General features: G+C 41.0%; 1 protein-coding gene across 1 annotated transcript in view; it reads left to right on the top strand.

Annotated features, from left to right (window-relative positions):
• MYO3B (myosin IIIB) overlaps positions 1-24,525 on the top strand; it is a gene marked incomplete at both ends in the record, with an annotated part of 398,588 nt that overhangs the window by 308,493 nt on the left and 65,570 nt on the right. The window contains 2 exons of the mRNA XM_082630334.1: positions 11,549-11,609; positions 12,575-12,638. Of these exons, the coding sequence (XP_082486460.1) occupies positions 11,549-11,609; positions 12,575-12,638 (125 nt within the window). The remainder of the gene's footprint in view (positions 1-11,548; positions 11,610-12,574; positions 12,639-24,525) is intronic.

A 24,525-nucleotide genomic window follows, 5' to 3' on the forward strand; every position in this document is an offset into this window, starting at 1 on the left:
ATAGGGAGAGTTACTATTGTTCTTTCGGAGGCATTCACCTTTCTTTATGTAATCCCTAGTATTATACATTCCTTTCCAAAGTCCTCATTTTGAAGTCCGTTAATCCCAACCCTTTAAAATTAAGCCAGTGCCAAACTGAAGACAATTTCAGTATCAAAGTAAATAATGATAATAAAAGGATATAATATATTGAATACTGTAAGAATTCATGAATCCACATTGATGGAAGGAGGAAATGAAGGAAAGAAGAAAGGAAGGAAGAGAGAGAGAGGAAGGAAGGGAAGTGGGGGAGGAGGGAAAAAAAAAACAGAGTAGGCTTTTCCTTGCAGTAAGATGTGAAATAATAAATGTAAAAGGAATGATGAAGGCATAAAATCACCATTTGGCAGCTACCAAAATAATCATTGTTTCAGGCAGGAATCTTCAATGGATGCTAAAACTGGTAGGTGAAAGCTTAAGGAGTAACAAGCTATTTGCATAGTCTTAGAGTAAATTTCCATAAGTTGCTTATTAATTACAAAAGGTCAGTGGGAGAAATCTGACAGACACCACCTTAACCAAGTGATGAAAGTTAGCATCACCAGCAATCAGACAAATTGACAGCATGTGCCTCCTGATAGGACGTACTGAGACGAACACAACATCACTTCTGTGGATTTCCTGCCAAATATGCATAACCTGATTTAATCATGAGGAAACAGCAGATAAACCAAACAAAGGGACCTCTTCCAAAATGACTGACCTGTGGGCTTCAAAGTCAGACACAAAGGGTGACTGAGGAACTGTTCCAGATGAAAGGAGATTAAAGGAACATGACAACTGAATGCAATGTATGATCCAGAATTTTCTTTTTCTGTAGAAGACATCATTGAGACAATAGGCAAAAATCTGAGTATAATCTATACATTGGATAATAGCATTATAGTAACATTAATTTCCTGACTTTGATCATTGCACTATCGTCATATAGGCGAGTGCCCTTGCTTTTAAGAAACACACACTGAAGTATTTAGGGATAAAGGAGTATCAGGTGCAACTGACTTAAATGGTTCAGAAAAAATTTTATGTATTTGTATGTGTGTATGGTTATCAGTATACATGTACCAAAAGAAAGACAGAGAGAGACACAGAGAGAGGATAAAGCAAATGTATACATTGCTAACAGTTGGAGAACCTGCTGAGGAAGATACAGAATTCCTTATACTATTCTTGCATCTTTTCTATAAAAATGAAATTAGGTCAAAATAAAATGTTAAAATGAAAAAAGTAAGACAGTGCTACTTCCCTCCTTTAGACAGGGCAGTCCATCAGCCACTTTCTCTTTAGAAACTGATCCCTCCCCATCCACACCTCCATGTCTGTCCACATCAGCATGGCATTGCTCAGGGTCTGTCCTCGAGCTTCTCCCCTGTGACCTCGCTGACTGGTCAGCACCTGCTGCACACAGTCTTGTTCAGGCGTTTTCACTTCATTTTTTCAAAACTCCGTAAAGTGTTCCTCCTCTACCCTCACGCCCCCGCCCTCATCTGTCTTTGGGTCTCATCACTTAGTGCCACGCTCATCCTGCACTTCATTTCAGGGCTTCTTGCTTCTCTTTACCCGAAATGAACACTGCTTTCAGAATTAAAGGGGGAAAACTGGATTAAATATTATCTTTGGGGGCTGCACTGGCGACAAGAGCATCATCCAAGAAACGTGGACGTTAGACCCATCTCTTCCTCTGACTCACCTGGGCAAGTCCTATCACCCCTCTGGGCCTCAGTTTCCCCGCTTACAACATGAAAAAAATATGTAATAACCGGCCTCTGAAGTTTCCTTTGCCTCCACAAATCTGTGCCTGGCCTAATCCACTCTTTAAAGTGCTAAAACTGTAACTCAACCCACAAGTTACCTTGTGACCCCACCCAAAGGAGAGACAAAGGTTACAGAATGGAAGCCGCTCCAGATACCTGTCATTGTCATTCTCCACCCTGTCGAGCCTGAAGTGTCCAAGTTCAGGGATTTGTCTTTCAGAAGTGCAGTAAGTATAACACTTTGCCGAGTGTGCATTTTATTTCTAAATTCTGACCAAGTATACCTCTCGATTTAATCCTCTTAAGATCCTCTTGTCTTATATTTTCATTTTATTCTGCCAGAAAGGACAAATTAATCTTTTTGCCCCAGTTTGGCAAGAGTTTGTTTTTTTTTTTTTAAAGAAGATGTTGGGGGTAGGAGTTTATTAATTAATTAATTTATTTTTGCTGTGTTGGGTCTTCGTTTCTGTGCAAGGGCTATTTCTAGTTGTGGCAAGCGGGGGCCACCCTTCATCACGGTGCATGGGCCCCCCACTATCACGGCCTCTCTTGTTGCGGAGCACAGGCTCCAGATGCGCAGGCTCAGTAGTTGTGGCCCACGGGCCCAGCCGCTCCGCGGCATGTGGGATCCCCCCAGACCAGGGCTCGAACCCATGTCTCCTGCACTAGCAGGCAGACTCTCAACCACTGCGCCACCAAGGAAGCCCTGGCAAGAGTTTTTATTCAGATTTTGCCAATGAAGAAGCTGAGGTGCTGATTTGCCCAAGTTAGAGTTGCCATTTTTGGCAAATGAAGATTCAGGATACCCACAGAAATTTGAACTTTATATAAACAACAAATTTCTTTTTAGCATAAGTATGTCCCATGAAGTACTTGAAAATTTTTATGCTAAAAAAACTATTCACCTTGTACCTGGAATTCACATTTAACTGAGTGTCCTGTATTTTGTATGGCAACACTAGCCCAAGTGCTTGGAAACTAATATATCATGAATATGTATGTATATATCATGAATATATATATATATCATAAAGTGTGTTGCTAAACTTTTACCAAGTGTTTACATCAGTCCTCTGACCTCTATGTGCCATAACGTATAAAGTTTTTTACCTGTTAGGCGCTTTCAGTTGAAAACGTATTCAAAGACATCAATTCCCATTTATTTACTAAGGTCTTTACTCACATCATCTACTGTACCCACTTCATCTAAAATTGCAGAGCCTGCCAGCAGCACTTCCTATACCCCTTCCCTGCTTTAATTTTCTTCTTTGGCCCTTACTTCTATGGAACATGCTAACATATTTACTTATTTTTTCATTTATTATCTACCTTCCCTGCTAGAATGTAGGTTCTTATGAGCATAGGCATCTTAGATTTCCTGTTCACTGCTGTATCCTCCAAAACAGTAGGAGACAAATTAAAGGGGCTCAATAAATATTTGTGGAATGAATGAGTGATGTCTGGGAGGCTGTCGAGGACCCTGTATTGCACAATGTAATATCCGTTCTTATAGTCATAGAGAATCTCAAGAAGCCTTGCCACCAAATTAGAGCCTTGAGTGTGGCACAGATGTGTATAATCTTAATATTAGTCCATAGACATAAGGTGAGTAAAAGGTCAGCAGGTCAGGGGCTAAGGATTACCTCCAGACCTAGTCTGGATTTAATTTAATCTACCTCCTTGTAGGTTTTCTAGAGTTAAATGTTTGTCACCCCCATTTATTAAGATCCTAAATATGATTGAGTGAATATCTGGAAGAGTCCAGTAACAAAATGGCAGTGGAGGCTGAGAGCACACGCTCTGTGTCCACAGGATCTGGGTTTGTATCTGCGTATCTGGGTACCTCCTGGGCAGGTTCCTCAAACAGCCCAAGCTTCAGCTGTGAAATGGAGACCCTGGTAGGATCTACATTTCTAGTGTGGATGCGAGGATTGAATGGTCAGCTCTTCTGGCTGTGCTGTGGCCTCAGCCCATGGCCATGCAGTCCTTTGGGTCACGTGCTCTTCCTCACTACTGCATCTTATTGCATCCCCAGCCCTGAGGCCGGGTTTTCTCTTGGCTCCCTTGGTTGCTGGCAAAGAACTAAAGTAAGCTTTGTGGGTTACTTTAAGTTTAGGTTACTTTAAGGGCTCTGCACTGAGTGTCCTTTTTTTCCAATAAGGCAAGCATTCTCAGCAGAATGAAGAAAAGCCTTCTGCTCTTACCTTAGACTTTACACAGTGACAGCTGCCTGCAATAAAATAGTAAAGGAGAAAAAAAAAGAAATGAGAATACAAGAAGTGGCAAATTAAGGCGGTATGGGCTCATGGTTGGGGAAAAACGATGAGGCAAACAAATATGATCAAATCTGAAGGGCTCAGAGGGATTTGGGAAATTAGCATAAGTACATAAACTAGTACTGCTAACTGAACAGCAGTGGCATTATGAAACATTTATCAGCCCTTTTGAGCCCTTTTGATCAATTTCTCCTTGAGCCATGGTCTAAAACTTAGAATAATTGTGTCCAAGAGCAAACAAATATCCATAAATTTAAGTATAACTTGCATTCAACTCATTCAGTAATGACACTGACTTGGGGTGAGATACAGGGTATGCACTCAAAACAGAAAAGTTACCAAGTAGCCAAACCCAATGAGAAAAAAATAATACAAAAGCTGTCGTCATTCCTTTTTGTTTCCCTTTTTTCCTGCTGCGATGGTGATCTTATTTTGCATGATCATTGCTTTCATTTCTCCTATACTCTTTGTATTTCCTTCATATCATATATTAAAGCCCAGGAATAATGTTTTCCCTCTTTAGAAATAAAGAAATGCAGGTAAAGAGGTAAGCAAAGGTTAAAAAGACTAATAAAACCCAGTGTTGGTGATATGGCAAATGGGTCCTTTCGTAGCTTTATGGTCATGAGTGTTCATCTTTGTTGCTTTTTAAAGGAGAATTTGATGATACAATTCAAAAGCTTTAAAACGGAAAATTTGTTCACTCTTTAACCTAATAGCCTTAAATTTAGATTTACCCTAGTCAAATTTGGCTGGGTACTCATAACTATATGCACATTATCTTTTTTTTTTTTTTTTTTTTTTTGCGGTACGCGGGCCTCTCACTGTTGTGGCCTCTCCCGTTGCGGAGCACAGGCTCCGGACATGCAGGCTCAGCGGCCATGGCTCACGGGCCCAGCCGCTCCGCGGCATGTGGGATCTTCCTGGACCAGGGCATGAACCCGTGTCTCCTGCATCGGCAGGCGGACTCTCAACCACTGCGCCAGGGAAGCCCTGCACATTATCTTTAATGACCCATTATTTATAATATCATAAAACTGGAAACAACTTAAAAATCCAAAAAAAGAGATTACTTAAATCATTTATGATAATCAACCAATGTAATATTGTACAACCATAAATATAACGTATGTGCACACTTACATATGTTGTATTCCACACAAATGTATGGGAAGATGCTCATAATACAAAAGGTAAGTTAAAATAGCAAATATATCATGAGCCATTATTTTTTTAAATGTATATTATATACAGAGAAAAGCATCTGAAAATATATACAGAAAGATATTATATCTGGGTGTAGAGATTCTCCCAGGACTTTATTTTCTTCTCCTTGGATATTTGTATTTTATACAGTACAACAGTGAATATATATTGTTTTTTAATCAGAAAAAACTTTAATCAGACAGAGGGAAAAAAAGGAAACATTTTACTACCAGTTCTTTTAGTCATTTACTTTGGGGAGAAAGTCAGATATTGCTACACTTTCATTGATTAGTGATTGGTGAATATTCAGACCTCTTGGGAGTTTAGAGCATTTTCATCAAATAAAAAATAGAGAAGAAGGGCTTCCTTGGTGGCGCAGTGGTTGGGAGTCCGCCTGCCGATGCGGAGGACGCGGGTTCGTGCCCCGGTCCGGGAGGATCCCACATGCTGCGGGGTGGCTGGGCCCGTGGGCCATGGCTGCTGGGCCTGCGTGTCCGGAGCCTGTGCTCTGCAGCGGGAGAGGCCGCAATGGTGAGAGGCCCTCGTACTGCAAAAAAAAAAAAAAAAACAAAAAAAAAAAAATAGAGAAGAAAAGATAACACCGATGAGCACAGGAATAAGAAGAACTGTGAGATCTCAAAAGCCAAGTGAATTATGGTACTTGCTCTTTGCTTTCCCTCCCTTGATCAAAATTTGATGAAGCTTGCCTTTGGTAGATGATTTGCATTTTTAATTGGTCAAGATGTGGTACCAGATGAGTCAGTTACAGAACCAAGTTTTCAGTATGGTTATGCTCAGTAGACTGTGGGAACACACCAAGGAGCCTCCAACTCTGCCCCAAGTGGAAGAGGTGGCCAGGATGGGGATGGGACAGGAAAGGTTCTTCAGAGCAGCCGACCCCCTCAGCTAAAGGGTACGGATGCAGTGGCCAGGTGGGCAAGAGAGATGACATTGCAGGTAAAAGCACAGAAGTATGAATACAACCCTGGGGAGATTTAGTGTGTGCTTGGCAAATACTTAGGTGGTGGTGGTGAATAGAAAACAACAAAGCATTCTAGAAATCCTTACTTTTCAGTTTTTGTAATAAAAGATTCATTAACTTAATCACTTTGGGTGCCTTCGAACTTAACACAATAATCTGTGTTCTTAAAACATTATCTTCCAATCTCCTGTGCCTTCAAAGCTATTTAAATAAATATAAGCAGTAAGACGAATATGCAATGACACCTAGCTGATATAAATCAGGAAAGAGTTGATACATAGTGACAGTGTGGGTAGATTCAGATCTAGGTGTTGTTCCACGTTTATACCCTCAACCCTTAAAATATTCAGATTCCATATAAGAGCTAAGTAAGTATGCTTGAGTTGCCAATTCAACCTATGGCCAGTTCGTATAGAAACCTTGTTAGCACTCAGGTTAGCACAGGATCTTTCACACAGGTCAGTGTCTTCTTCTCTGATGTCATCCCTTAAATGTCTTAATTTACCTTCAAAACTTGAACTTATTGAAACCATTTCTAAAGGTGTTTATGTTTTCTATTATCTTTCATGGTAATAACTTCCAGAAGGAAAGTTGTATGACTTATTTGTCTGAAACCTGCCTCCCTCAAGATTCATGGGCCTCCTACTGTGTTAAAATATCTTGGTCTGAGCATATCTTTTGCAGGGTGGATTGGCTGCTGATTCTTGGGAAAAAGAAATGACCTCTTTGTATTAAAAGCTCCATGTACAGAAGATTTTTTTCAGAGCTGTTGAAGAGGCAGGAACAAATTTGCTTGGTTATGCTGATTAGCCTTTCTCTCAGGGCTACCAAGCAAGACATGAGTTTACAATGAGAACTACTCCCAAATCTGGATACAGCGGGAAGCTAAGAAAAATCAATCCACAGTGAATAAGCTGCAACCTATCCTGTTTTGAAATTAGATTATGCTTGCACGTGAATGACTAATGGCTTTCATTTGTGGATGACTAATGGATTTCTCAGTTTGTCTAGAAGCCATTCTAAATTATAATTGATAAAAGATAACACACAATCTTGCAAATTTTATCAAAGTTAATAAAAACTGTGCAAAGAAATTTAAATGAAGTTTAGAAAATGGAGAGTCAAAGGGTAGCGTGTCTCTATTCCTGTCCAAGAAAAAAGTTACTGATTCTAACCCTAAACTTGAAAAAGGCCAGTTACAAGACCAGCCTGATCGGTCAGATCCTGGAAGAGCACGCTGCTTCCTTTGTTTTCATTCTTATGTGTAATTTGGTCTCCAGAGTGTATCAGCCAACTAGTGAGGGGGAAAGTATAGTCCAGATTATTGTATTCACTGTAAAATCGCACACTGGCATTCTACTTTTCAAATATGACCCTTCTGAGTTTGGTTAGTACCACTCAGCTCTCGAAAAAATCATTACCCCTCAACAAACTGGCAAACTGACTTTTGGAGGCTGCAAAGCTAAGGCCCAGTTTTGGAACAAGGTGACTTCACCTAGTGCTGCCAGCCCAGCATGACTAAGCCAGCTGGCCCCATGGATCTTTGCTGCACAAGAGAGATGCTAGGGCATTCTTGGCAGCCGTGTGCTCAGGAGCCAGCCTTCCCCCTGCCTCTCATCCGGTCGCACTGGGATTGGAGGTTAAGAAAAGGGAATTAAATGTGACTTTCGTCTGGGGGGCTTTTCAGGCAGAGGCCCAGCAGAAGGGTTTTAAGTGGTGACAGAGAGTTTTCGTCTCCCCAAGAACCCACAATTCAGTGACTGCAGTTAAGCAGCAGAGTGGCCAAGCCCTGGAGGCAATCTGCTTAAGACTTTAGTCATGACTTCTGAGAGGCTACAGGAGCCCTAGAAATATGCAGTGAATCATTTCTAGAGAGACAACTACCTCCTATTCACCACTCTTTGATAACCAAATGTATTGCTTCTCTCATTTAGCATCAGATTCCTTACAGAGGCTGAGAACAGTGTTATTTCAAAAAATTTCTCCTGCAGGTTCAAAATAATAATATCATGCTTTAAAATGAATAATTCCTTAATATCATCTAATACCAATCAAAATTTCCCAGTTGTTCTAATTGTCCTTTACACCTGTTTGTCCAAGCCAAGATCTAATCGAGGACATTACATCAACTTGTTATTTCCCTAAATCTCTATTAATATACAATACTCCCTTTTTTCATGGCAGTGACTTGTTAAGAGAATGAGCCAATTATTCCATAAAATAACTCACCTTCTATATTTGTCTGCTTGATTCTTTGCAGTCCTAGCTTTTCCCTTCTATACCTTGTGTTTGGGGTAAACTGTTAGATCTAAAGCTTTGATTAGATTAAAGTTAAATGTTTTGACTAAAAGAAAGAATATAGATACCCTGGGTGATGTCAAATATTTCATATTGCCTCACATCACAAGACAGTATTGTCTGGGCATTAGTGGTGCTAAGATTTGCACTGGATTGAGATGGTATCCTGATTTCTCCCATGTGCAGTTCCCTTGCTCCCCTTGTGACCTAAAGGAGGAATCTGTTCGGTGGTATTTTGGCACCATATGAATGTCCTATTCACCATCAATCATCTGTCTAAGGTTTTATCAGTAACTGATAATTCATATCTGAGTCAATAATTTCCCTTGGAGTCTCCTTTTCTATGTAGGTAGGTTTTATGCTGCACTATTTACTAGTTATGACATGAAACAAGTCATTAGCTTCTTGAGTCTTCATTTCCTCACCTGTAAAACGGGTATAAAAATAGAACCAATCCACATGGTTGTTGGAAGTATTAGATGAGATAACCGTGTATCCATGCTTTGCCCATGGCCTGGTGGCATGTGTGCAGGCAATAAGCATTGGATATTTTTTCATTGTGCCTTTCCTTATTTTGGTGGTGACAGCTTGCAAAAGCATTATCCATTTGTTGCCAGGCTCAAGTCCCTGAGGCAAATGACAACATATCTGATAAATTTGCTGCAAAGGAGTTGAGGCAGTTAGACTTTTGAAGAAAATTGACTTAACCCTTTTTTGAAAGGCAAATTGGAACTTGTTTCAAATAAGGGCTGCTCAGATTAGTGTTTTCTAAGGCATGTTATAAGAACCAGGGCCTCTGATATCCTCCAGGGGAGGGTTCCATTGTTAGGATAACGTCTGGAGGATGCTGCCTGTTCTCTCCCACTCTTAAGGTTTCACTGTGCATATTATTAAGTTAAAGGTTCTGGAAATCCTCTTAGGAAAAAAACCTGCCTAACTTTGTTTAGTCAAGTATTTTCTCATCTATTTGCCTTTGGACACTACCCATCCTGCCTCCGCCCTTTAAAACCATGTAACACATGTAAAAATTATATTGAGATGCCTTAGATTCTCCCAAAGGCTTGAATAAGAAGGTAGTCAAACTGATGAGCCGACTGCCAGTGTATTGTTGGAGGGCATCTGCACTGACCTTTGGACCTGAAAAGCCATGCAGGCAAGAGGAGGTCTTAAGAGGTTTCATTTTCTTGTAGGTGCAGGAAAGGCAGAAATTGGAGACCCCATGGTAATTCAACAGCTAAACTCTCTTCCTTAGATTTTCTCCAAAGCCTACCAGGACTCCTAGAAGAACTGAATCCACCTGTCCTATAGGTGTCCCACTGCCCCTGAGACCTGCCTAAGCTGACAGGAATGAGTTTCTTGGGCCAATGCACAGAGACCCAAGGGCATTGGAGAGGGGGGTGTCATTGTTCAGAGGAAGAGCAGAGGATTTGGAGTCAAACTAACAGGGGTCAGTGTCTTAGCTCTGCCAGGTATGTGCCATGATCCCTGGGCAGATCCCTTGCCCTCTCTGAACTACAGTTTCTTCAGCTATATAATAGGGACAGTTAAAGCACTTAGCTCAAATGGTTGTGAAATTCTTATTAGATATATAAAAGCATTTTTTAAAAATATGAAGTGCTATATAAATGCTACTTAATTTAATTTTAATGTAAAGGGTATTCTTCATGGCCGATATTTTGGGGGTCCACTAGCCCTTTCATTCATTCAAGCTGTCAAATATTTATTGAGCACTTACAGTGTACCAGGTACAGATTAGGTGCTAATATAGAGTACAGAATAAAGCAGACCTAGTCCCCGCCTTCTTGGAACTTACATTTCATAGTGGGAGACATATGATAAACAATTATACACATGCAAATAAATATATATTTATATTCATCATAGTCTCCTCTCCCCAGGTACTGATGTGATATTTTTTAAATGGGTATATTGTTTATAATCTATATAGATGCATTTTGAAGGTAATACCAATGAACCATTCACAGAAATTCAAAAAATGAAATTGTTAGTTTAAATAAAGAATAAGATTTTAAATGTGGAACTAGAAGAGCCCTTAGGAATAACATTTCAATCCCTTCATTTTATAGATGAGGAAAACTAGAACCCAGAATACTACAGAAATTTACCCAATTGTGTGTCTGTGTGTGTGCGTGCACGCGTGCGTCCATGCATGTGTGTGTATAAGAGAGACAGAGACAGAGAGACCAGAGAGGAAGATCAGGGGTCTTGAGGCAGGAGTTAGAATCCAGACTTCCCTTCCCCTAGTCAGTGCTTTCCACATTCCTGGGTTCCATATGAAAGGAGTTGTAAGAGTCTGTTTATATAACAGTGAGTTATAATCATCACACTTCTATACAGTGTGTTCCAATTTCTGGAAATTGGGGCACAGCACAGTTGATCTTTCCAAACTTTCCTCCATGAAACATTACTAGATGTTAATAGGTTATCACTTTTTAAATTTCTCGGTCACAGTAGTTTAGGAAACTGAATTCTCCCCCCATACGCCCTAACTTTAGAAACCCTTAAATGCATATTGTGATGGTGAAAGATCATTCTGCAGTAAGGAAACCTCTTAAACTATGTACAGTTCAGCATTTCCCAAACTTATTTGACTACAGGATCTATTTTGAATTATTTAACAACGTGATTAATGTGCTGGGTGGGAAGTAGAGCCTTTGCATCAACTTGGTTGGCTACTTGGTAAAGTCTGTGAACGCCAATAGTAAACCAGATTGGATCACACAACTTTAAAAGGGGCAGTTTCTTGGGTCTTAGCATCTCAGGCTGACGGTGGGTATATGAGCAGCACCTGGTAGGATGCATTTCCTTAAGTTGACCATATCCTTCTAACCGAGGACTGGAATGGAAAACAATGGAATCTTAATTAAAGAGTATTTTCTGATCCATTTTTGGAGGAAAGCAACCCTCTTTAAGTTTTTTTTTTAATTATCATTTTCAGGCCTTCTAAAAATTATTATTATTTTTATTTTTAGGCGTTCACAAGCCCAGAGTTCTTCAAAACAGTGTGATGTCTTCGCAGGACATTCAAATAAGGTAGAAGGACATCTTGATTCTGAAGTGACTGTGTATCCTTATTACAGACTCATCCAAGTCCATGGTCGTGTTGCCTGTCTATGGCGGCTTGGTCAGGCCATCCAAACATGAACTGTTAGTGATAGTTTGAAGGCTTTGAGACAAAAGCCCAGCTTGCTAAAGAATTTTGGTTCAGCAGAGAGACAGGGAGATACAGTGAAGAGGGAATCAAAAGCCTGGGAATTTGCTGCTGAGAATAAATGCTGGCTGCTCCCTGAGGTGATTTGTCTGTGCACTCCACTCTCTACAGATGTTAGAGCCTCTTTTTGAGTAAGGACCTGAGGTTCTTTGGTAGCACTTTGATATCCTGCTCGAATTCAATATGTGAAATGGAGGCGTCTCTCTGTGACTTGGAGCCCACAGCAGGCTTTGAAGTCTGATCCAATTTTTACTGCCTACTATTTGATGTTGAAAGGATGAAATGAAGAAAATGTACAGTTTTTGCCAGTAACTCTGCTGAGCATATGTAAGATTAAAAAACAAAATCCTTTGGATGATATACTTAGAAATGTTAAGTAGATTAATACCTTCCTATAGGTTTTCTTTTTTCTTTCTTAGGGATAAAAATTAGTATAGGAGAAAATCAGCACATAGCTGTTTTCTATATGGACTATAATTAATTTAAGAGGGGGCTCGGTTGGCTTGTTCAGAGGAGGAAATAAATGGATGAAGCAAAAGGTGTTGAGACTTTGCAGCTAATTGCCCCAAGGAGAGGACCTCTACTCAATTCTACTGCAAGACACATGCAACTAACCACATGACCCCAATATACTTAGATTTTTCCCTAGTACCATTGAGGTTAAGGGTCCCTTAGTTAAATGGAAGCCAAGTTCTGAGGCTGCCTCATCAGAGGATAAAAATAATGTTTCTTTTACTGGGTCTTTCTGAAGCACTCAGTTTCTGGGACTGAGTCTCTGTCTTCTCAGACATGCCATGCTGCTCCAGATCGCCCAGGACTGAGTCCCTCGAGGGGAGCCCCTGCAAAATCTGGTAAGAAGAACATTTTGAATTGCAAGCTGTTTCTACCATTTGCATGCTTTTGTACTTTTTAATGAGTTGTTTAGGCAGGACTGTGTAGAAGGCAGATAGTAATATAACCTAATGTTAGCAGAAAGTTCAGGTTTGGGAAGCCATAAAGACTGGAAACAAAACCTGCATTAAAAGTAGCAGTTTATCACCCACCTGTGCCACTGAAGTTTACCTTTTTGAAGGAAGAAAATGAATATCAAAGGCCATACTTTACCCTTTACTTGTAAGAACCTCAAATTAGGAAACTGCTTTAAAACTTTATTTTCTAGTGCTCGCTTAGGCAGCACATATACTAAAATTGGAACAGTACAGAGAAGATTAGCATGGCCCCTGCGCAAGGATGACACGCAAATTTGTGAAGCATTCCATATGTTTAAAAAAACTTTATTTTCCTAAAGGAAAGATAAACAATTGGCCAGCTTTCAGTGGAGCAGATAGTTCAGGGTCAAAATCTAGGGCTTGGTAAAGACTATGGATTTAGAGAGAAGTTCTGCCCTTTTGGCAACACAGCTGTTCTTTCAGCAAGAATGTAGACATCTTGCCACACTCTTATGGAAAATAGAATTTTTGGCCCCTTTTCTAAATTATTCACTACAAAATATAGTAAAAAGTCAGTTTGGGGCCATATGTATGGCTATAATCAATACTTCTGGAAGATAAAATAGAAGCATGATCATAAGAAATATTTATGAACCAGGAAATACTAAGCACAAGGTGGATCATTCCAAAGGAAAAAATCTTTTCAACTTAAAATACTAATATTACACTTACTGTTGACATCATTTATTTTTCTGAAATATGCAGTAGTTTCTTAGGTTTCTCAAATTTTCTTCTTAGTCTGTTTTTCAGTGGCAAAGTAGTACAATATGAAGTGGGAAATGCGTAATAAATGTGTTAGGACCTTCAGTTCATACAAAGCAAACTCTTCAAGAGAGATGAGAGAGGATTAGTGTATTACAGCAGAACCTTTTAAATGAATATGCCAAAAATGATAAAACTGTCCAATGGACTAATTTCCCCACAGCCAGATAGTGTTTAGGAATAAGGCCACATGAGGTACGGGTAGGAGTAGTGCAAAAAAGAAAATTGAGGGAAAAGATGGTGGGTGGAACAGAATCCATTATTTGGATTGGCATTTTCCTCTATCCAAACAGACAATTTCTACCTTTTAATTGGGATATTTAGACCATTTACATCTAATGAGATTGTTGATATATTTTGGTTTATATCTATCGTCTTGCTATTTGTTTTCCATGTGTCCCATCCGGTCTTTGTTCTCTTTTAGCATTCTACTTTAAAATACACGTAAAAAGAAAATTTTAAAGCATGGTTGAGTAGCCAAAGGCACAGATTCTGGAGTCAGACCTGCCTGGATTCAAATCTCTGCTTTCTTGTGTAGTGTTAATAAAGCTATGTAACAACTCCTTACCTCAATAACTACACATGTAAAATGGGGAAATGGTAGTTCATAGCCAAAGGGTTGTACTGAGGATTAAATAAGCTAGTAGGAGTAAAGGGCACAGCATGGTGTCTGGTTCATAGTAAGGGTACATTATTGTGTCAGATGCTGCCGTGGTATTTACTGCTATTGATATTATATAAATGCACATTAAGTATAAAAAATGGGTAGAGAAATAAAGTTCTTACTGTAAGGCATTACGTTTTGGCGGTATAGTTTAGGAGGAGTAAAAATATATTGCATTTTTAATTAACTACTAAAGAGACTTGTTGGATTATAGGCATCCTTCCCTCTCTTTAGAAAAGTATCCCCCAAACTCAAACTTTTTAATAAGTTTCACATCTGATTTGCTGTAAATGGTTCATATGCACTCTCCTGTCACAGTTGCTCCTTCCTTCCAATCTAGATGGTTTTCTGTTGGGTTTGCCACCACTACCATGACTTCTCCTTAAACTCTTGTAAACAGTATCCTAAGTGGTCTTCCTGCTTCCATTCTTTTCCTCCTTCAGCTTCCCTCATGCACAGATATCAGAGGAGCTTTTCTAAAGCATACCCTGATCATAACATTCTCTTCCACTATAATCTTCAGTGGCTCCCCATTGTTCCAGCATCGTCTCGAAACTTCTTGGCATGACATACAAGGCTGTCTCTCTTCTGGTCCTAATCTTCCTTTCTAGCTCTATCGTCCGCTGATCTCTCTCCCTTATTCTGTGCTTCAGGATATCCAAACTACTCTCTATCCTCCACGCATGCCCAGTGTGTTCTTTCTCTCCTCTGTGATTTTGCTCATGCTGCTCCCTGTGCCCCACCTGTCCTCCTTTACTGTTCATTCTGAGTCCTCTCTGTTCTTCAGAGTCCACAATGGCTTCCTCTGAGCCCTTTGACTTTCCTTTAGTACTTACTGCCTTCTGCCTTGTATTACAGTTATTTTTATGCATCTACTAGATTTTAAACTCTCTGGGGTCCTATCTTTTCATTTCTGAATTCTCTCCTCGCAACCTAGCCTAGGTTCCCAAATTGAATTCTTGAGCATCCAAAGCTGTGATGAAATATAGTGGAAGCAAGAATGAAATGAAACTCTTGAGTAAATGAGTCAGAGAAAGTTGTAAACCGTATTTTTAATAACCCTGGAACAAAATAAAAGATCTTTTAGGCACCCCCACATAGGTAGAGCACACCGGTGGGACAAGTTAAAAAGATCCAAGTCGTTTCATTTTGTTGCTGTTGTTGTTCTGAGCAGGGGGAGAGGGAAGGAAGGCTTGGGCAGGAAAAAGCATTTATAAATCAGCTTCCTCCTGACCTTGGAAGGCAACGAAGATGGATTGAAGAACAAAAGTTGTCCAGTTTTGTTTACGTTTTCAAGGTGATAAGCTGCCAAACTAAGAGTATATTTATTCTGCAGGAGACCTTTTAGCCAGTTGTACCTTTAGGTTTAGCTCTTTGCCTTAAATGACCCGTTATTTCAATCCATGTTTCTGTGAAAGCCTGAGAATATTACGACCTTTTCAGTTTTAAGAAAACACCAACACCCAACGATTTTGCCTTCTACCTGGCCGTGAGTGCTAACTTCACTGTTTCATAAAGGGGTCTGGGGGATATGGGGGTGGGGGGAGGCAGGGAGTAAATCTAAAGTTGCTTAATCAGGCCATCTCTGCTTAGAGCAGGCAGGCGAAAGAGCGCAGATGTGGGGCTTGGACAAAGTCTGTCTTCTGCCCCTCAGTCAGAGAATCTCAGGAAGGTCCTTAACGGATCCATCTGAGATCGACTCATTCCTCACACGGGAGAGGAAAGCACAGTATACCCAGGAAGTTCATAGTACGAATCACTTTGCCACTGATCCAAGCAGAAATTATTTAATTGTACTCACAGGCATATATACAGACCTGATCTGGCTTTACTATGTAAAAATTTACTCTTTTTTAAAAAATTGTATTTATTTATTTTTGGCTGCATTGGGTCTCCCTTGCTGTGTGCGGGCTTTCTCTAGTCGCAGCGAGCAGGGGCTACTCTTTGTTGCGGTGCGCGGGCTTCTCATTGCGGTGCCTTCTCTTGTAGAGGACAGGCTTCTAGGCTTGCAGGCTTCAGTAGTAGTGGTTCGCGGGCACTAGAGCGCAGGCTCAGTAGTTGTGGTGCACGGGCTTAGCTGCTCCGCGGCATGTGGGATCTTCCCGGACCAGGGCTTGAACCCTTGTTCCCTGCATTGGCAGGCGGATTCTTAACCACTGCACCACCAGGGAAGCCCCAAAATTTATTCTTTAACCATTTGTTCTGCTATGTATTTATTCAGCAAACATTTATTAACACTTACTAAGTGCCAGGAACTTTCCTGGGCCAGTGCCTCTCAAAACAGTTTTAAAAGACCCGTTCTGGGTTGGGTGTTTTAATTTCCAGTGTGCACAGTCTGATACTTTTGTGAAATATAGTAAAAATGAATTACTAGGTAAATAATCACACATGTAGGTGTGGTGTCCGTATCAAATTGATCTAAACTTTTCAAAATTTCTTGCTCTAACTTAAATTACTCTAAATTTCTTTAGTGATCTAATGATGGTTGGGACCAGTAACAAGAGTCAGCCTGCAGACCACACTTCAGTAGCACTGTTCTGGGCATGTGTGTTACATCAGGGAACAACACGGTCAAAAAGTCCTGTCCTCGTGATGCTACATTCTAGCAGAGGGACAATAAACAATACGCATAATCCATGAGTCAGTTGTATGGGATGTTAGAAAGGCAAAGTGTTATAGGGGAGAAAATACAGCGAGAGAGATTGGGAGTGGCCAAAGTGTGGAGGATGATTTACTTTTAAATAGGGTGGTCAGGGTGGGCTGCACTGAGAAGGCTTGAAGGTGGTGAGCTAATTAGCCATGTGGATATCTAGGAGAAGAGCATTACAGGCAAAGGAAACAGATGAGGCAGATGCCCTGAGGAGAGAGCGTGTGTGGAAAATGTGAAGAGTAGAAGGGAGCCCCGGTGACTGGAGCTGAGAGCAAGGAAGAGTATTATAGGGGATGAGGAGCCAGCTGATGCAGGTCCTAACAGACACCCTGGGGATCTGGTTAAAATGAAGGTTCTGATTAAGCAGGTCTGGGTGACTCCTGAGATTCCTCAGTGCTAAGGAGCTTCCAGGTGTTGCTGATATTGTCCACATTTTGAGTAGCAAGGGTATAAACTCAGTGAATTGGGAGCGACTGGGTTGAGGATAGACTACAGACACTATCAATGTGTGAGATATTCTATGTAAGTTACAATTTCCAGACAGCTGAAACTTTCTAAAACCTACAGCTGCCTTTCATATTAAGTGTACTGGACAGTTCTCCTTATTCTCAGTGTCTCGGGACATGATTATTAACAACAGTTGTCACACTGGCTGTAACACAGAGATCCTTGGAGACCATTGTGAAATGGGACCACCTACCCGTGCATTAAATGACCCTCAGCCATTATGATTTGTACTTAATGTGCCTAATTATTTTAACTTTCTTCTCTCTCAACAGGAAGCTGGTGTTTCCTGCTATTGTTAATGTGCTCATTTTTTGTAACATACTTTCCTTGCACCTTCTCTCTTTTTCTCCTTGGTTGTGGCCTAAAAACAACAGGTTTTAAGCATTTTTTTCTGCATTTTATCAATAAAAAAAGGGACCTGAGTGGGGGATGTGAGGAAATCCCAATGAATGAAAGAAAGGGAACTGCCACAGATGTAGTAGGTATTGACTTTGGGCACATGCTAGGTGCTTTACCTGTATTTTCTTAGTGTGGCGTATACAAGTTTAGTTTAAGTTTGTGACCTGCTTGTTCAGGGACCGTCATTGCCTGCCCCTGGGTTTCCTGTGATACCTCACCTACATGAGGTAGTCCTGCCCTTGGTTATCTTCCCGTCTACAGGTAGTATAAATTATTCGTATTTTTTTGAAGGTCAAAAAGTCATTTTTTGACTAAGAGTAACTTTAACTACATGGCTTTTTAAAGATGGAGCCTAGTACATTTTTAGGGAGCTGGGGAGCAGGTGGTATTGTACCAGCCTCCCAAGGGGGTCACAGTGGCAGAGTGCAGTGTCAGGGTGTGGTGGAGCCCCCTTCCCCTGCCAGAGCATCTAATTTTGGGCTTTAGTGATCTGGTTTCAGATCTTTCTTCAGATTTGCTGAGCAAATCACACACCCTTTCTTTTACCCACTTCCTTCTCTAATGCCATCTACTTTGTTATTTGCCTTTACCTTCCTCACTGCTCATCACTAAATTTTGTTGATCTTGGCAGAAGTTCAGCTATCAGAAAGCAAACTTGGGCTGTATTTTATCCTTGGAACTCTTAATCCTTAGGGTGGCCAAACATCTCAATTTTCCCAGGACTGAAGGTTTTCCAAGATGTGGATTTTCAGAACTGTTCCAGGCAAACTGGGACAAGTTGGTCATCCTATATATAATAATACTGGAAGTTGAACTTGATTGGGCCGAGAACTAATTTTTTTAATTAGATCACTGTATCAGGCAAGACTGAGCCTTGGATCTGTGCTACAGAATCACCTCACACTGCTGCCTGTGTTTGGAAGGGGATACAAGCAGCTTGCCAAACCACAGCCACTGTGATCATAAAGGGCTCAGATGTCGCCCATTTGACAGGGAGAGCGTGTTCCTACAACAGAGACTCAAAGGCAACATAATCCCTGTCGGGAAAGCACATGGAAGCCAGACCCTATGGAGGCAAGGCTATTGGGCCTCCCTGTCCCGCACCCAATGCCATGGCAGAAAGCCACATACAAGGCTTAGAGGCCACTCTTGTGCCCTCACATATGGGTCATCTCTGGTGTTTCGAATCCCTGCTCTTTTTGGCTCCCGTATGGCTGGTCCATCTTTTCTTCTTGCCTGGGTGCCACGGAACTCACCATAAACCCTCATCATGAAGCCTCGGTCTCAGGACTTTTCTCAGTGAGATGGTAAAGGAATTACAGGCCTAGAATTCTTACCTTTAGTGCGGGGGGGTAGAAAAACACACCTCTTTGTTAAAGGATCTTTTTTAGGCCGTTGATTCTCAAACTTCAGTAAATGTCAGTATCACCCAGAGCACTTGTGAAAACCCAAGTTGCTGGCCCATTCCATAGTTTCCGATTTTGTGTGGGGTATGGGAGAGGGGGGATTTGTATTTTTATCATGTTCCCAGGTGATGCAGTGCTGCTCGTTGGGGGACTGCCCTTTGGGAACCACATCCCCTATCTCTATGATACTATATTGAATCAGAAAAAGTGAACTTTATATATATGGCTTTCTATTCTTTCACTTAACAGACACTTATCAAGCACCTACTGTATGCCAAACACAGCCCCCCAGTGAAGTAAGACACTTAAGAGACAAATGCAATTCTAATGGCTGCGTCTTTGCAGCTGTTATTTTCCGAAGCAAGTTTGGTAACATATTGCGTGTCCACATTTATCTCAAGTGGTCTCATTAAATTCTCAGGAAGTTGTCAAGAACAAAGTTTCATTTACTTGTAACTTTGCTATAGAGGAGGAAGAGGGGAGTGTTCCAGACTTTTTAAAGTGTCTCAATTTCTGAAGTTATTAGAAATTACTGCCTTTAAAAGATATTTCTATTTTACAAACTCTACTGCCTCTGCTAGCCTCCCGCAAGGCAAACGTGCTTAAAACCCTACCAGATCTGAATATTTGCTTGTACCTCTAATATGTATGTCATTGCCGTAATGTTTGTGTCCTGGCTTTTTGCAAAAGAATTTAGGCAAGGCCAACATAAGGAATGCACAGATTGAGGCTTGAAGGCATGAGGGCAGAGGAATGGAAGGAGAAAGGGGAGAGACTATAGTTCTCCTGATCCCAAATTTAATTTCTAACCTATAGCCCCTTTTATATTAATCACACACCTTCCCTATTCTGTTTAAAAGACTTTCCTCATTTTACTAGATCTTGTGTGCGTCTTGCTTAATTTTGTAATTTTGGAGAATGCAGAGTGCTTGGGTCATCAATTGCAGTCATGGCCGTTTACGCCAGCTGAGGCTTCTGTGCAAAATGGTGGCTTTCTACAGGAATCGTATACGGTACCTACCAAGAGGCAAAGATTCCTTTTGGCAAAGCATTTTCCCTGAAATTTGGGGGTGTGGAGGATGAGGAAGAAGGGATGCAGTCCACATAGGTCAGCACTGCATCCACCCCTCAGCCAGCTGAGTCAGTGAGATTTGGGCTCCACTGGAGGAGTTGAGGCTGGAGGGGAAAGTAGCTGCCACTGTGAGGGCTGGTAGGTAGAAGCCATGTCAGCCACAATTCTTAAGGTCACATACTTCAGGGACAGCCTTGTGACAGCCTGTTCTCATTCTTGCAGCTCATTAAAGCCTGTTACAGAGTTGGATAGTTTGGGGACATTATTTCTGCTTAGATTGTTACTGCAAACATCTCTGAGGAGGGTTCAGCAGAAACTTGTACAGTGCCTTCCTGAGTGCATTAGGTCAGGATGCCCTCTTTGCTGATGCCAAGTTAGGTTCTGGCATTGACCCAGGATGTCAGGAGCGTAGCTGCCAAACAACGCAGGGCAGGGGTGGGGGCATGTGTGAGTCAAGTTAGGGTGCTTGGCTTTCAGAATTGGACGTTGATGGCATGGCTGTAAAACGTGCCGAGAGGAATTTTATTTTTACATTCTTTTCTTACTCGATGTATTTGAAACAGCACAAATTCACTGTTAACCTTGGCTGCCTCATTTCTTTCATTTTAAAGGATTCTTTTCAACTTTAAAATGAAACATAGTTGTGTAGTAGGCGTGGAGTGATTTTTCTTTTTTACTTTTATTTGTTTTCCAAGATTGGGAGTAATAAATTTTTTGAGTTTTTTTAAAGTGAATACTGTTCTTTAATAGTTTTGGGTTTTTAGAAAAACTGAGCGCAAAGTATTGAGTTCCCATACTCCCTTACCTCTCCCTCTCCCCCCAGTTTCCCCTATTATTAATATCTTGCATTAGTGTGGCTTGTTTGTTCACAATGATGAGCCAATATTGATCTATTATTATTAACAAGGTCCATAATTCACATTAAGGTTCACTCTTTGTGTCATACAGTCTGAGTTTTGACAAATATGTAATGACATGTATCCATCATTGCAGTGTCAAACAGAATAGTTTTATTTGCCTAACAATCCCCTGTGCTCCACCTGTTCATCCCTTCCTCTTTTTCCTTAGGCTCCTGGCAACCACTGATTTCTTTTTTTTTTTTTTTTACTGTCTTCATAGTTTTGCCATTTCCAGAATGTCATAAAGTTGGAATCACACATATTATACATTAGTATATAGCCTTTTCAGATTGACTTCTTTCCATTAGCAATATACATTTAAGATTTCTCCATGTCTTTACATAGTTTGATAGTTTATTTCTTTTTATTGCTGAAAATAATCTATTATATGGACGTACCACAATTTGTTCACCAAGTCACCTACTGAAGGAAATCTTGGTTGCTTCCAAGTTTTGGCAATTATGAATAAAGCTGTTATAAACTTTCTTGTGTGGACATAGGTTTTCAACTCCTTTGGGTAAATACCAAAACGTGTGATTGCTGGATAATATGATAAGAGTACCTGTTTAGTTTTATAAGAAACTGCCAAACTGTCTTCCAAAATGACTACACCATTTTGCATTCCTACCAGCAATGAATGCGAGTTCCTGTTGTTCCTCATCCTCACCAGCATTTGGTGTTGTCAGTGTTCTGGCTTTTTGCCATTTTAATAGGTGTGCAGTGGTATCTCATTGTTTTAATTTGTATTTCCCTGATGTGGAGCATCTTTTCATATGCTTATTTGCTATCTGTATAACTTCTTTGGTGAAGTGTCAGTTCACATCTTTTGCCTGTTTTTAAATTGTGTTGTTCATTTTCTTATTTGGAGGGTTTAAGAGTTCTTTGCATATTTCGGATACCGGTCCTGTGTGAGATATGTGTTTTGCAAATATTTCTCCCAGTCTGGGGCTTGTCTTTTCATTCTCTTAACAGTGTGTTTTGTGGAGCGGTAATGAATTTTTTATGTATATAATCAGGGAGAAAAATGTTTTTCAATAAACCTGGCTCTCATCTTAGTATAGTACCCACTCCCTTTCCCGGAAGAGGAAACAGCCTGAGAGGAACAAGGTGATTGGTTGTTCAGTAATTGAATATGTGAGGACCGTGACATGAGTGTGTTCCCTAAATTAAATGTAATCAATTCTAAGTGTTATAGGGAGGCAAGAGAGACATAGTCCAAAATTAAATGAGGGGGAAAGCACTGTGGTTATACAGCTGTTTGTAGAACCGTGGTAAGATTTTCCTCTGTTTTCATTTTTATTTGACTCTCTTTTAAGTAACTAGAACTCCTAGAATGACCAGGAAGATTCTGGGCTTGTCCGCTTCCAGTAAGAACTGTACTTAGCAAGAGAGAAATTGTCGGTTTACGTTCGGAGAGGGCTGGGAGAGAGTGAAATGCACCTCTGTCACTGGTTCATCCAGGTGCTCGGTCAGCTGCTGTTCACTGAGCAGTTATCAGGTGGTTATGTTGGGTGCTGGTGGTGTATCATGCACCAAGGTCCAGGCTCGCCCTGCGGGTTCACATTCCTAGGGCGAAATGGATAAGTAAACCTAAAATCAAATCTCCTGCGGCCAGGGTGTTAGTAAGATCGAGCCGTGGTGACCCCTGTAGTTGTTCTACGACAGGGATACCTTCGTGGTCTCATGGGAGCAGACAAGGGTCAGTGGGCCGACACCAAAGCTGAGAACTGAAGGGGAATCAAGAACCAGCCAGGCAAAGAGTGAAAGATGTCTCTGGCCTTCTGCCTGTTCCCTCTTCACACCAGGAAAAGCTCACACATGAGAGAGATCAGATTGTGGTGGTTTTGTTTTTAACCTAGTTTTAAATTCTGAAATGTAACATGCTGACAGAAAAAAAAAAGGTTTAAAAAAGAGATGGACAGCATAATGAATTATTATAAAGTCCCTGCGCAATTACAGCTGAGATCAGAAGAGAGAACTTGCAGCACCTCAGAAGCCTTCTGCTACCCTTTCCTGATGATGACTTTCCTCCTCCTCCCTAGAGGTCACCCCCTAAGTATGCATCCTAAATATCATAGTTTCCTTTTGCCTGATTTTCAGCTTTGTATAACTGGAATCACACAGTATATATTCTTTGGTTTCTAGCTTTTTCTTCTTCTTTTTTTCTTAACATAATATTTTAAGATTAACGTGTTTGTTTTCAATGCTGTACAGTATCCCATTTTATGAATCGATTCTTGTGTCGCTGGGCATCTGGTTGAGATCCTTTTGCTCAACCTTCTCATTTTACAGATGAGAAAACTGAGTCCCAGTTGGTCACCCCAGAGCTAGAACCCAACCCAGAGCTGTGTTCTAGGGAGAAATCAAGAAGGTGATGCCTCTGGACCGGCTCTCAGGGCCCAGATCATTCTTTTTTTTTTTTTTTTTGCAGTATGTGGGCCTCTCAATGTTGTGGCCTCTCTTGTTGCGGAGCACAGGCTCCGGACGCACAGGCTCAGCGGCCATGGCTCATGGGCCCAGCCGCTCCGCGGCATGTGGGACCTTCCCAGACCTGGGCACGAACCTGAGTCCCCTGCATCAGCAGGCGGACTCTCAACCACTGCGCCACCAGGGAAGCCCCCAGATCATTCTTGATGGTACTTTAGATGGCCATTTTAGCCTCTTAAATCTATTCTCCTCTTTGCTCTTCAGAGGAACAGAGAAAAATAGAAACCTCAAGGGGCTGAACACTTAGCTATATGTTCAGTTGTAGAATCTGAAGTCTGCTACATTACACTCAAGTTATTTGACTGTTTGTTCCTGGCCAGAGTTTAGGACTTCATGGGCTCTATCCTGATTAGGCTCAAAGGCAAGAAGGCAAAATAAGGGCCATAAAGCCATGCCTGGGAGATTATTGGAATTAGGTGTAAGTGTTTTGTTTAGCTCAGACTGCTGCTGGATTTAGATTAAAATTACTTGTGATTTAAAAAAGGGAACAGATACATTTTTTATAAAACTGTGAATATGAAGTTGGGATAATGACAGGAGGGAGAAGTTGAAGATAAACAATTGATATTAAATGAGTCCACAGTTTTTCTCCCAACTCAGAACAATCCACAGCAATCTCCTGATCACCTGCAAGTCACTGTACTCTATCCTAAACCAAAGCCTTCCTGAGCTCTGCCCACCACCCCAAACCTGTCCACTCCCACATTTTGCCCATATTTCCACTGCTTTGCTAGTATTTAAGCCTTTTATTACACTGAACTTCCCTGCTCTGTGATCTGTGTTCCTAGGATGTGTGTGTGTGTGTGCGTGTGTGTGCACACGCACGCGCGTGAGTGTTGGAGACGCTCTGGCAGCTTTGAGGGAACTCTGGGTCAGAACTTTCTCCTTCAAAAATAAGACGCT

Source organism: Mesoplodon mirus (genome assembly GCF_964341445.2).
Source record: "Mesoplodon mirus genome assembly, chromosome: 8".
Taxonomy (NCBI): domain Eukaryota; kingdom Metazoa; phylum Chordata; class Mammalia; order Artiodactyla; family Ziphiidae; genus Mesoplodon; species Mesoplodon mirus.